At 41.8% G+C, this 12,109-nt stretch overlaps 1 protein-coding gene across 6 annotated transcripts in view; it reads right to left on the minus strand.

Annotated features, from left to right (window-relative positions):
* Window positions 1-479: 479 nt before the first annotated feature.
* STXBP5L (syntaxin binding protein 5L) overlaps window positions 480-12,109 on the minus strand; it is a 451,518-nt gene continuing 439,888 nt past the window's right edge. For 5 of the 6 annotated variants that reach the window (XM_075071819.1, XM_075071811.1, XM_075071817.1 and 2 more), the window contains 5 exons: window positions 11,103-11,463; window positions 8,082-8,247; window positions 5,002-5,113; window positions 4,361-4,581; window positions 480-2,724 (listed from right to left, as the gene is read on the minus strand). In XM_075071819.1, coding sequence (XP_074927920.1) covers window positions 2,683-2,724; window positions 4,361-4,581; window positions 5,002-5,113; window positions 8,082-8,247; window positions 11,103-11,463 — 902 coding nt within the window. In that variant the 3' untranslated portion in view covers window positions 480-2,682. Of the gene's footprint in view, window positions 2,725-4,360; window positions 4,582-4,993; window positions 5,114-8,081; window positions 8,248-11,102; window positions 11,464-12,109 lie in introns of those variants that run through there. The other variant, XM_075071822.1, reaches the window with a different exon arrangement.

A 12,109-nucleotide genomic window follows, 5' to 3' on the forward strand; every position in this document is an offset into this window, starting at 1 on the left:
TCATGCAGGCTGTAGCTGTTCATACTGACTTGTGCAACTGCTTCATGACAGAGTGAGCTCTAGCATCTGCCTAAGGAGGCTGCTATTTCATTCAGGATCACAGGTCCCTGAACTGATGTTAGAGCAACACCTCTGCCTAAAAGCGGAATAACAAGCCAAGAACTAGTACCATCCTAATCACTCACCAAGCTTTCTGCTAGTCTGCCCATACAGTCATGTGTGATACATCTATGGATACTGCAACATGTCAGTGAATTGCAATGGAAACTCCCAGTGTAGCCAGCAGACGTGGTGTACATGGCACCACACTTGAACCAGGAATATCTTTTTCATAGAGGTTATATTAGTATAGAGACAGGTGCAGTAAGTTACAGAACTAACTCATGTCCCTGGTAGAATGATTTCCCTCCTGAATCTTTACCTGTTTGGTCTGAGCCTAATTCACTGACAGTTTAAATACCTTTTCTAGTCTTGGAACATATCCTCTCCAAGGTGTTTGTAAAGCTAAAGTGCCCACAAGATTAGTGATTTACATTAATGATAGGCCAGAGTACATGTAGAGTAAACATGCAATGCACACGGGCTGGATTAGCCATATGAACTACAACCGTCAAAGCTGGCATTTTAACCTTGCCTGCAGCAAAATTTAAAAATTCTGAATAGCACAAAATTCATATTGAGCCATAATAGTGTAACCTTAATGAGGCCTCAAACTTGTGCCATAGCCTTAATTTACACAGCTTGTGATGCCAGACTTCTGAGTCCAAAACCCATATCTAAAATTGAGCTGAATTAAATATACAATAGGTGTTTTTGCCAGTGAGCACCCACTCCAAAACTAAAAACAGAGCAGATATGAGAAAGGAATGGCTGAGAGGGCTACTGAGTGAGAGTTAGCAGGGCTTTCCATGGAAATGCAGAAGCCAGACCAGTGTCTCGTGGTCCAGAGTGTGCATTGAACTGTCATGATACAAACCTGTAGGAAGTTAAAGCAAAGCTGATGGCCATGGCTATTTGGGAGGTCACTAGCTGCAGCTGCTTTCTCAGAGCATTTTCCTTCAAAGTGAATTCTCCTGATGCAAAGTGTCTCTGTCTGTCTCTCTCCCCCTAGTTTGTACTTGTGCGTACTTGCTGGCAAACATGACCGTGGCACCTTGTTCCCAAGTCAATTTTAGAATCCATCTGACTTCACAGTTGGTTACTTTGGAAATTGTGCTGATGCAGAGGAGTAAAACTCAGTTGGGGAAGGAAATTGACTGTTATGTAATGGGAATGCTGTTCAGGCAAATACATCATGATAAACTGTTGTGGAAAAGAATCTGACAGTATCTGCGAAATGAAGGAAATTAAAAGCCCATGATGGAAACAACATAAAGCCCCGTGGCAGCAGCTTTACTGATATGAACAGCCTATTTCACCAGTACCTTGCACGGGCATTTACACTTGTGCAAAGTAGATATGATGTGCTCCTGAGTTCTCCACTCATCTCTGTGGCAGTGTTTTACACCAGCTTTGCACAGGTTGCAAGTGGTGATACACCAGGCAAGGCAGTGTAGAAAGTGGTCTATATAAAATTACATCTGCAGGGCTTTGCAGCTCAAACTAGTTGCTGGTGTGATCTTCAGCCAGCCAGCTTTAAATTGGGTTACTGTGCAGTTTGCTTAGCATCACTTCAGTGCAACTCTTTCCTGCAAGCTGCTGAAGTCACTGACTTGAGGAGATTTACCAGCTTGACCCACTGGGCCCTCTACTTTCTTCAGTTTAATTCAATAGATTGCAGACTCACCTTCTCTTCCGCTTCTAATATTGAAAAAACAAGGCAACCAAGTGATTCAGACACTCCTGGGGTGACAAAAGTTATCATAGCCCCCTCAACGGATGCTTTCAGAAAATTAGTATTTATGGAAGGTGTTTCCTGCACTCTTTGGATTGTAAAGACACCCTCTGCTCTCAATTAGGTGACATCCCAGCTGGCTCCTTCACAAACACTAAATAAAGCATTTGGATTGGATTTGGATGTTGGTTTATTCTTTGGATACGAATTAAATAGCACTGATGATTTCAACCTAAGATTTTATAAGGAAAAGAACTAGCAGCAAATAAAAAAATGCAGCTTATCTAATTTTCCTGTCCAGAGTAGCAGCAGCCATGCTTGAAACATACTGGCTGTTTGTAGTGTAGTTTTTAAAAATAAAGATTTTTGCTCTTTTTAAATATTTTTTTGCTCAGCATAGAAATAAATCCCTTTTTTTCGGTCACAACATGCTTTCTTTTTAAGATGTCAATTGGTCATGCAAAATTGTATTCATTTTTTTTAATAAATGCATTAACATTCTAGGTTTGTACAGGATATTTTTAACCAGAGATAGATACTCTCCACAGTTCATTCCTAGAGCTTCTGAAAAGAGCTACATGCCAATGTGACTGTGCAGTTGCTTTCGGAAAAAGATTTACTACACCATGAGCCAGGTATTTTGACAAAAGACCAATACAAGTCTAGGCTCCATTTTGTGGGATATAAAACTTCTCCTTGACTTCCCACTTGTGGCGAATCCAAACAAATAACAGGAAAATGTTTCCTAGGAGAAAGTTTTGCTTCTGGCCAGTGACTGGTAGTGTTGGGAATAAGTTCCACTTCCCTGAATAGTGCTCTCATCAAAGCCAAGCAGCTTCTTTATAAGTCTAAAACTGGTACCATTTCTTGTCCTTATATTTCAGCATCAACTACAGAGATGGGAAATAAGCAAAATGAAAATTAGATACAAAAATCTGTTTTGCTAACGGTAAAGACTTGTGCTAAGTTAGTATATGGTAGAACTTCACTGAACTAGTGGTACCACAAATGAAGTGGGTCCATTCATTGTCATGGACTTCATAATCAAGTAGAAAATTTGGAGCAAACAAACAGCAGCAGGTTCTGTTTTGCCAAACGTCATTTTCCTTTGCTGCTGTGAAATATATATATATTTGCTTTCTCTAACTTCATAATTAAGTATTAAACTCCACAAAGAACATTATTTACCCAGAGCTCTTTGTTCACTGAAGAGACGCTTCTCAGGGAATTCCTACTTTAGCACACTGCTTTTTGCATAAGGTGAAGTAGGAACTGCCATAGATTAGGTGCCTCGCCTTCACAATACCATCTGTCAGTACACATCTCTGAGAGTATTTTTTGCCTCACACTTATAACAGCCAATAGGAAAACCAAAAACAAACATTCTCCCTGGGGCATGAGGTAGGTGGTAATCCAGCTGTACAGATATCTGGAAAACTGGAATTACAGGTAAATATTCCTTAATGTACTACTGCTAATTTTCAGTTGATTCCCCCTCCTAGGACTATACGACAGGGTGACATTGTTTCAGTTTTACAGAGCAAATGTCTCCATGCTACGCAGCCTATTTAGAGCAAACCAGTTTAGCATAACACTATGGTCATGCCCCTAGTTTCCTGTTCCCTGTAGTGCCCCACTTGTTCCCTTGCATCCAGATGCACACCTGTGACCCACCCTAGTTTCCCCCTCCCTGTTCAGCACATCTTGTGCAACTAGCGGGTTTTTTAAAGAAACAGGATAAACGGTAATATTTCTCCTGTTATTGTTCATAACTGAATATTTGACAGGAGGGATAGGCACATAAAATCTTCAGAGCAATTAATGACTATTGCTCTTATCTCCCATTGTTCCCAAAGGAGCAACACTGACACGTCAATGAATGGATGTAATGGTCATCTTAACTGAGGGAACATAGTATTCTCCCTCTCACTGACACCAACGGGAGATGGCAGCAGTTTTGAAAGACAGATGTTTGTGAAGAAAACATTGCAGGAGACACAGGCAGTGGTGGCACCTTGGGTCTCCCTTGTTCTCTCTCCATGGCACACAGTTTTGTTTCCTGAGGACTGAACTTTTTGGTCTAATTGAAGTCTTTGGACTTAATATAGGGATACCCAGATGAAATGAAATGGCCTGTGATACACAGGAGGGCAGACTAGATGATCTGATCACCCCTTTTGGGTTTAAATGCTATGAAACTCTGGAGTAAGTGTAACTAAAGTAGATGGCTGCCTGAGTTTGCAGAGAGCCTGAAACAGCATCTCTGAGGTGGGAAATTACCCCATTTATTTCAGTGGGTGCAGATGTGAATGATGATACTTCACTGCTCATCAAGCATGTAGCAAATAATGACAATCTACCTCAGGGGTCCCCAGTGTGTGGGGAAGGGGGCTGTATAAATGAAGGTAGCAACATCTGGGGGACTGTGCCTGCTTTAATTTTCCTGAAGGAGGTTCAGCTTTCTTAACTTTGGGTAACCCTGGGTAGGGCAAATGCTCTCCACCTGTACGTGCAAGGAACCCCTACCTCATGTGCATGTTTGGAAAATGCCTCTGCACTAGCCATCATGCTTGCAGTCTTTTCATCCAGTTCTCCCAGTCTCTGTCCTCTCTCGTCAAGGGCGAGGCGCGCACGAGCCAAGTCTCCGATTACCCCTCCTGCAGCTCCTTTCATACCCTCAATTCCACCCGAGCCAGGGATGTGCTGAGCCAGACTCCGAGAGGCTTTTCCTGCTGAAGCCTCGCCAACTACACAGGGAAAATGGAGTTAGCTCATTCTCCCATCAATACCTAGAGCGTTCACTGCTAGTTCCTCACTCCCTTGCTGTTATTTGGAGTGTACTGTGGCACACAGAGACTGCCTCAAGCTAACCAGGCAGGTATGATACTAGTGCCATCTCAAACCTGTTCTTCAGTAACTGCAAGGATGGGGCCTCTTTTATATTTACTTGCTCTTAGGGGGAAGAAAGAAAACATTTTGGGTAGATAGAAACAAGGCTCTGAAAGGTCAAGCTCTAGCTCCTAGTAGCTTGTGGGACAAATTCTCTTACTTCCTTTATAGTGTTATCTTTAACATTTTTAACATCCCTTCTGTCCTACATTATGTGTCCTCTCCTTGTATCGGTTTAACTGTTGTGTTGTCCGTTAGTTTCAGTTATAATCACTTACACAGCTCTTCTCTGTCAAAGGTCTGCCCGCTTCCTCCAAACAGGCCCTTGAGAAAGCCTCTGTTCTGGGCTTCGGGGGTTTCCACTGGGGTAAACAAATCCCCAAGCATGTCCTGGTCAAAATCAGACAGAAGAACACATGAGGGAACTAGAGGAATGAAGACTGCCATTTACTTTAAATGCCTGGATTAGCATAGAGAGTCATTGACATCAGATGTTTGGCAAATAAAAGATAAATTCTGATCTATGCCATATGTTGTATTGCAAGACCAGGGCTAGCAGGGACAACAGTTGACTGTCAGTTTGTCTGCAAATCAATTCTTTAAAATTTTTTTATCATACTATGAAAAACTCAGCATTTGATGTCTGGTTACTATGAGAGCTGGGTCAATAGCGCAGCTAAAATGTCCAACCAAAGCCACTCGCATTAAAAAAAAAAAACAATTTGTGTTCATTCCCCTGGTGGGTTCATATTTTATGATTTGTGGAGAGCAAATTTTGCAACGAAGCCACAACGTAAAAATGCTGATTAAAATCAAGAAATCACAATCAGCTGGTGATTATCCAGGCAACCAGACCATCAATACTTCACAAAAAGAAAACAAAGATGAGTTTAGTGCTTGCTGACAGGAAGCAATTTTTACAAAAGACCATTGGCTTCCCTCCATGAGCTCATCGCTGGATGCTAGCAGTGCATGCCTCCCACTTAATTTTACTGTTGACACAGCACCAATTGTGCACAAGACATTTACAGCCACAGCTGAAGGCATGATCTCTGCCTCCAAAGAGCTTACACCTATATCCTTCAAACCAATGGTTCTTTAGAAACAAATCTAGCTATCAAAGTTATTTGCAATCTGGTAGGGTAACTTCTTATGTAGCAACCATTTGTGGGGAGATGGCTTCAGCACATTAACACTACTGCTCTGCCAGCTGGTAGGTCAGGGTGGGTGAAACCATGGCTCTCTGCCAATGCTCCTCCCACTTGCTTTTGGGGGGAAAGGAAGATACTGGGTGTATAAAGCCTTTGCTCTTCCTCTCTGTGCAGAAGCTGTGATGTGAGCAGCTGGAGTGTGGCAGTGCTGAGAGATAGGAGCCTTTTATTCCCTTACTTGAGCTAACACAAATCTAGCCCATCCCCTAGTTTTAAACCCTTTTTCAGTGATGTATTTAGACTCCCTCCAGTAATTTGTAAAAAGTCGTTTGAACTCCTCCTCCTCCTCTCCAGTGAGTCCAAGCCTGGGTGCAACATTCATTCCTCATAACAATCTTCAGGGTTGAAAATGCCAGCACTGTGTGATGACCTGCTGGTCAGCACATTGCCATGGTCTAATGACAGCTGGGCATCCGGCTTCTCTGCTCATTATACAACCTCAAGCTTAGTTCCCTGTTTTACTGCTAATGATCCTTCCCCAATAACCCCCCACAATTCACTTCCTTCAATAAATGACATTTAGAGTGTAAAAAAATCTAACATAATGAACTAGCTTTTGCTTGGAATAAATGACTTCCTTGCTTAGACCATCTCCGTAGCTGCTGTATTTTAATGTATAGTATGATGTGAGAACCTTTTCCCACCTGCAAATAAGGGCTGTATCAGTTACTGTAGTGGAAAATACTGTAAGTAATTCAAAAGTATGTCTTAATCACTAAAAGATCTTTTGGAGACTTTGAATGGTTTATATCCAACTCAGAATGCCTGCCCTTCTAGCCTACTGACCTGTGTGAATGTGGGGAGTGGAGCTTGTGTTTACTTTTAGATTAAAATAAGCAATACTAAAGTTAGGGAAGGAACAGACGTTGTGCTGATGCACTTTCCCTTCCGTTAGACCTGTGTGGTATCGAGTGCCATACATTTTTAAGCAGTCACTCATAACATTGTGAAACAGTTCCTCTTTCACCCAGAGCAGCACGTTAGGACTTTGTTAGGGCAAGTGCCAACCTGCTTCAACTCTGGATCCACTTAGAAGTTGCTACCGTTAATGTCAGTTTGTGGACGTAGTCCAGTCGCTAGGGGACAGGAGTTACTCCACAGAGGCCATGGACCAAAAGCACTGTTGACCTCCTCTGTGTCCCAATGAGGGGGTTCCTGCAGGGCAAGCATAAGGTGTACTTGGAGGGTGGCCTGCTGCTGCCTGTTGTCCTCTGCTATGAATAAATAGGGAACTTCCATCTCTAGGTTTGTCAAACTACCACTGGTTTCACTTTAAACAATAAAAGCAAGTAATTGTCTTTTCATAGAAGTTTCACAGTAAATTGTATCTTACATTGAAGCTAAGGCCTGGCACATCTGGTGGCAATAATATTACAATCCAAGCTGTTACCTTTTTTAAAACTTTAACTTTGAATTAAATTTCAATGTAATTAAACTTAGGAGAGGAAAAAGTGTCAATACCTTGAGAAACCGACAAGTAGAACATACTGTTCCAGATAAATTGACTATTTACAAATACATCATTTGCTCTTTGGAAACAATGTTGTTTTAGAAGCATCTTGTTTCCCCATCTTTAGCTGATAAAATTGTGGATTAGTGTTTTGTACCCTTTCATAGCCTTAACACAAGGAACATGCATATTCAGGGACCAGAGCATTAGACAGTGACACTAAGCATTTCTTTTTCCATTTTACTCTTTCCAAATGTAGGAGCTTTTCTCTTGAGAAAATTGGTTCTCTCTGGAAATGTTGATGCAAATAGACATATATTCTATGCATGACAGTGCAGATGTTACAAAACATCCTGGGCAATCTTTGTGGTGTTATATGGAGTTTCAGGTTCCAAATTAAAAATAAGAATGAATTGGATTGAATGAAAATTATCTGAAAAAGGAACAGGTTGCACTAGATTTTAAACCAGAGGACATGGTGTTACCAGCCGAAAGCCTGAGAATGGTGTAAACCACTGTAATCAAGGCAGTGGTGGGAGGGCTCTGTTGAGATGCCTCTGTCTGGCTCAGAAGTGCTGCAAACATGTACAGCCCTCCTCTGTAGGAAGCACAGATTTGACAATGGGAGCCCATTAGTGCTTCAAAGATTTCTCCACAATAAGAAAGCCAAGCAGCCTTCTACGTTTACAAGCCCTACCTGTAGATTGTCGCACATCTCCTGGCTGTATGTCAGTCGCTGGATCTCTGTGGGAGAGCTGAGATACAAAGCTTGCCCTTCATTGGTGAAACAAAATGTCCGTGCTATCCTCATGTCTGTTACTGGCAAATAGTTGACATCCAGCATTGGGCGAAGGCTAGGCAAGCTGAAGAGAACCAGATGCCTGTGTTATGCTGGGATTTACAGAAAATGCTTTTATTCTATCATGTTATTCAAACCCACAGGTAACTTAGTATTTTCCATATATAGCCTAGAATGCTGTGGTATTTAAAATGCAGTCCTACTCTTAAATGTGCTATTGTAAAAATGGCACCTTTCTACTTCACAGATCTGTTCCCTCTGTGTATTGGTCTCAAAGCACATTTCAGTGACCAACATAGGTTAGAATCATAGAATCATAGATTATTAGGGTTGGAAGGGACTTCAGGAGATCATCTAGTCCAACCCCCTGCTCAAAGCAGGACCAATCCCCAAATTGCCCCCTCAAGGATTGAATTCACAACTCTGGGTTTAGCAGGCCAGTGCTCAAACCACTAAGCTACTATGAACAAATATTAGCATTTTCTATGGGAAAAAGAAACAGTGCCCAAATCTTTTTACCTACGGGATCACCCAAGGGCTAGCTCCACAAAAGGACTTAGGTGTCTTACATGCAGTTTGCTGTCTAAGTCCTCCATTGAGGTGCCACGCAGAGTCTCAAAACCCTGCTCAGCTGCCACCTAACCCTGGTCAAGTCCCCATGGCAAAAAAAAAAATCCACAGAATGTATAGCTTGTGGTTTTCGAAGGTTAGAGTTTGGTTAAATCCAACCCAACGTTGGGTAGAACTCTCAAAGACACTGGCTGCTGAATGAGGACTGCTTTAATGCCACTTATCAACATTCTACCTTAGCAATTTTGATTGAGGAGCTATCCAAAAAAGAATTTGTAAGAATTATTTGTTTTAGGGATGTCAATTAATCATAGTTAATTCATATGATTAAAAAAATTAATCATGATTAATTGCAGTTTTAATTGCACTGTTAAACAATAGAATACCAATTGATATTTATTAAATATTTTTGGATGTTTTTCTACATTTTCAAATATATTGATTTCCGATACAACAATGAATGCAAAGTATATAGTGCTCTCTTTATATTATTTTTATTACAAATATTTGCACTGTAAAAATGACAAAAGAAACAGTATTTTTCAGTTCACCTCATACAAGTACTGTAATGCAATCTCTTTATCGTGAAAGTACAATTTACAGATGTAGATTTTTTTTTTGTTACATAATTGCACTCAAAAACAAAATAATGTAAAACTTTAGAGGCTACAAGTCCACTCAGTCCTACTTCTTGTTTAGTCAATCACTAAGACAAACAACTTTGTTTCCATTTACAGGAGATAATGCTGCCCGCTTCTTAGTTACAATGTCACCTGAAAGTGAGAACAGGTGTTTGCATGGCACTTTTATAGCCAGCATTGCAAGGTATTTGTGTTCCAGATATGCTAAACATGCATATGCCCCTTCATGCTTCGACCACCATTCCAGAGGACATGCTTCCATGCTGATAATGCTTGTTTAAAAAAAAAAAAAGTGTTAATTAAATTTGTGACTGAACTCCTTGAAATAGAACTGTATTTCTCCTGCTCCATGGTTTTACCCGCATTCTGCCATATATTTTGTGTTATGGTAGTCTCGGCTGACAACCAAGCATATTTTGTTTGCTTTAAGAACACTTTCACTGCAGATCTGACAAAACACAAAGAAGGATCTAATATCAGCTTTCTAAAGATAGCTACAGCACTCGACCCAAGGTTTAAGAATCTGAAGTGCCTTCCAAAATCTGAGAGGGATGAAGTGTGGAGCATGCTTTCAGAAGTCTTAAAAGAGCAACACTCTAATGCAGAAACTACAGAACCCGAACCACCAAAAAAGAAAATCAACCTTCTGCTCGTGGCATCTGACTCAGAGGACAAAAATGAACATGTGTCGGTCCGCACTGCTTTGGACAGTTATTGAGCAGACTCCATCACCAGCATGGACGCATGGCTTCTGGAATGGTGGTTGAAGCATGAAGGGACATATGAATCTTTAGTGCATCTGGCACGTAAATATCTTGCGACGCCGGCTACAACAATGCATGCAAATGCCTGTTCTCACTTTCAGGTGACATTGTAACTAAGAAGCAGGCAGCATTATCTCCTGCAAATGTAAACAAACTTGTTTGTCTTAGCAATTGGCTGCAGAAGTAAAAGGACTAACTGGACTTGTAGGCTTTAAAGTTTTACACTGTTTCATTTTTGAACGCAGTTTTTTTGTACCTAATTCTACATTGTAAGTTCACCTTTCATGATAAAGAGATTGCACTACAGCACTTGTACTAGGTGAATTGAAAAATACTATTTCTTTGTTTTTTACAGTGCAATATTTGTAATAAAAAACAAATATAAAGTGTCCGCTTTGTATTCTGTGTTGTAATTGAAATCAATATATTTGAAAATGTAGAAAACATAAAAAAATATTTAAATAAATGGTATTCTAGTCTTGTTTAACAGTGCGATTAATTTTGTTAATCACTTGACAGCCTTATTTTTTTTTACAATGTAGGGAACGGTATTTTGATTTCCACAGTCATTGAACATACATAGGTGAGACCAGACTTGGAAGCCTTTAGCCCAGAAGCTGAAAGCTGACAGTTATAAGTGAGCAAAGAGAGATTGCATGGAAACTATTCTGCACCTTTAGCCACTGTGAGCGCTGCTGCTTCTGCCATGCTATTGCTGTCAGAGATAATCTGGTACTAGATGGTGAGAAGGATTACTAATTGAGAGAAATTATATACCAGAGCAAAATGGGTACCGCTTTCCTTTACATGTGTGTCTATAATATAAACATGCTCAGCCATCCACTGCACCAGATTGCAGGTGGACAGTGTACATCCTGCTCTCCTTTACAGCCCTAATTCTGTTGCCTTTTACAATGTTGCTAAATGATTAGCTAGGTAAGTACCTCATTGTCATGATATGCCCATTGGCACAAAAGCAAGCCAGGCAGATGCTGTTACACAGGGTCACCACATCTGCTCGCAATAGAAAGGATGTTTCTGTGATGTTGTGAACATAGAGGCATGTCTGGGAAGGCAATGAGAAAACTTTGGCTTGTTTTTCTGAGCAGATGACAGCAAACTGATGATCTCCCATATCCTGGGAGGAGGAAGGAGAATACATGACAAGTTTCCTTTTTCTCGTTTTTTCACTGTCATCTATGCTGTTTGGGTCCCTCCATACTTCATAGGGTGGATGTATCAATGCTCCCATGCAGTCCAGGCATGAAAAAGTCAGCACTGCTCCCTTCAGTGTCAGAACTGTACCTGTAAAATATAATGCTCTAGCTTTGGCATACGCTTGTCAACAAATCCAGTTGTCACTAGTGCACATGTGCATCATGATCTATTTTGCATCCAGGTTTTCCCTTTAGAGCAGAGGTGGGAAAACTCTGGCCCGCGGGCCACATCTGGCCAGTGGGACCATCCTGTCTGGCCCCTGAGCTCCCAGCCAGGGAGGCTAGCCCCCTGCCATTCTCCTCCCTCACAGTCTCAGCTCACTGTGCCGCCAGCGCTCTGACCCACGACTCCTGCCAGGCAGCGTGGCGGTGTGGCTGGCTCCAGCATGGTAAGGGAGCGGGGAGCAGGGGGTCCCAGGCGGCTGTTAGGGGACAGGGAGCAGAGGGCGGTTGGATGGGTCAGGGGCTCTGGTGGGGGTAGTCAGGGGACAGGGAGTAGGAGGAGGTTGGATGGGTCAGGAATTCTGAGGGGGGCAGTCAGGGGACGGGAAGTGGGAGGGGGCAGGGCAGGCTGTTTTGGGAGGCACAGCCTTCCCTACCCAGTCCTCCATTTAGTTTTGCAACCCCAATGTAGCCCAGTGCTTTAGGGGTACAGTAGCACATCTCAGCCCTACTAAGCTAACGAGCTGCACAGCTAACTGCACAAAGTAACCTTCTGCTTCAAACTAAATATT

Source organism: Chelonoidis abingdonii, chromosome 1 (assembly GCF_003597395.2).
Source record: "Chelonoidis abingdonii isolate Lonesome George chromosome 1, CheloAbing_2.0, whole genome shotgun sequence".
Taxonomy (NCBI): Eukaryota; Metazoa; Chordata; order Testudines; family Testudinidae; genus Chelonoidis; species Chelonoidis abingdonii.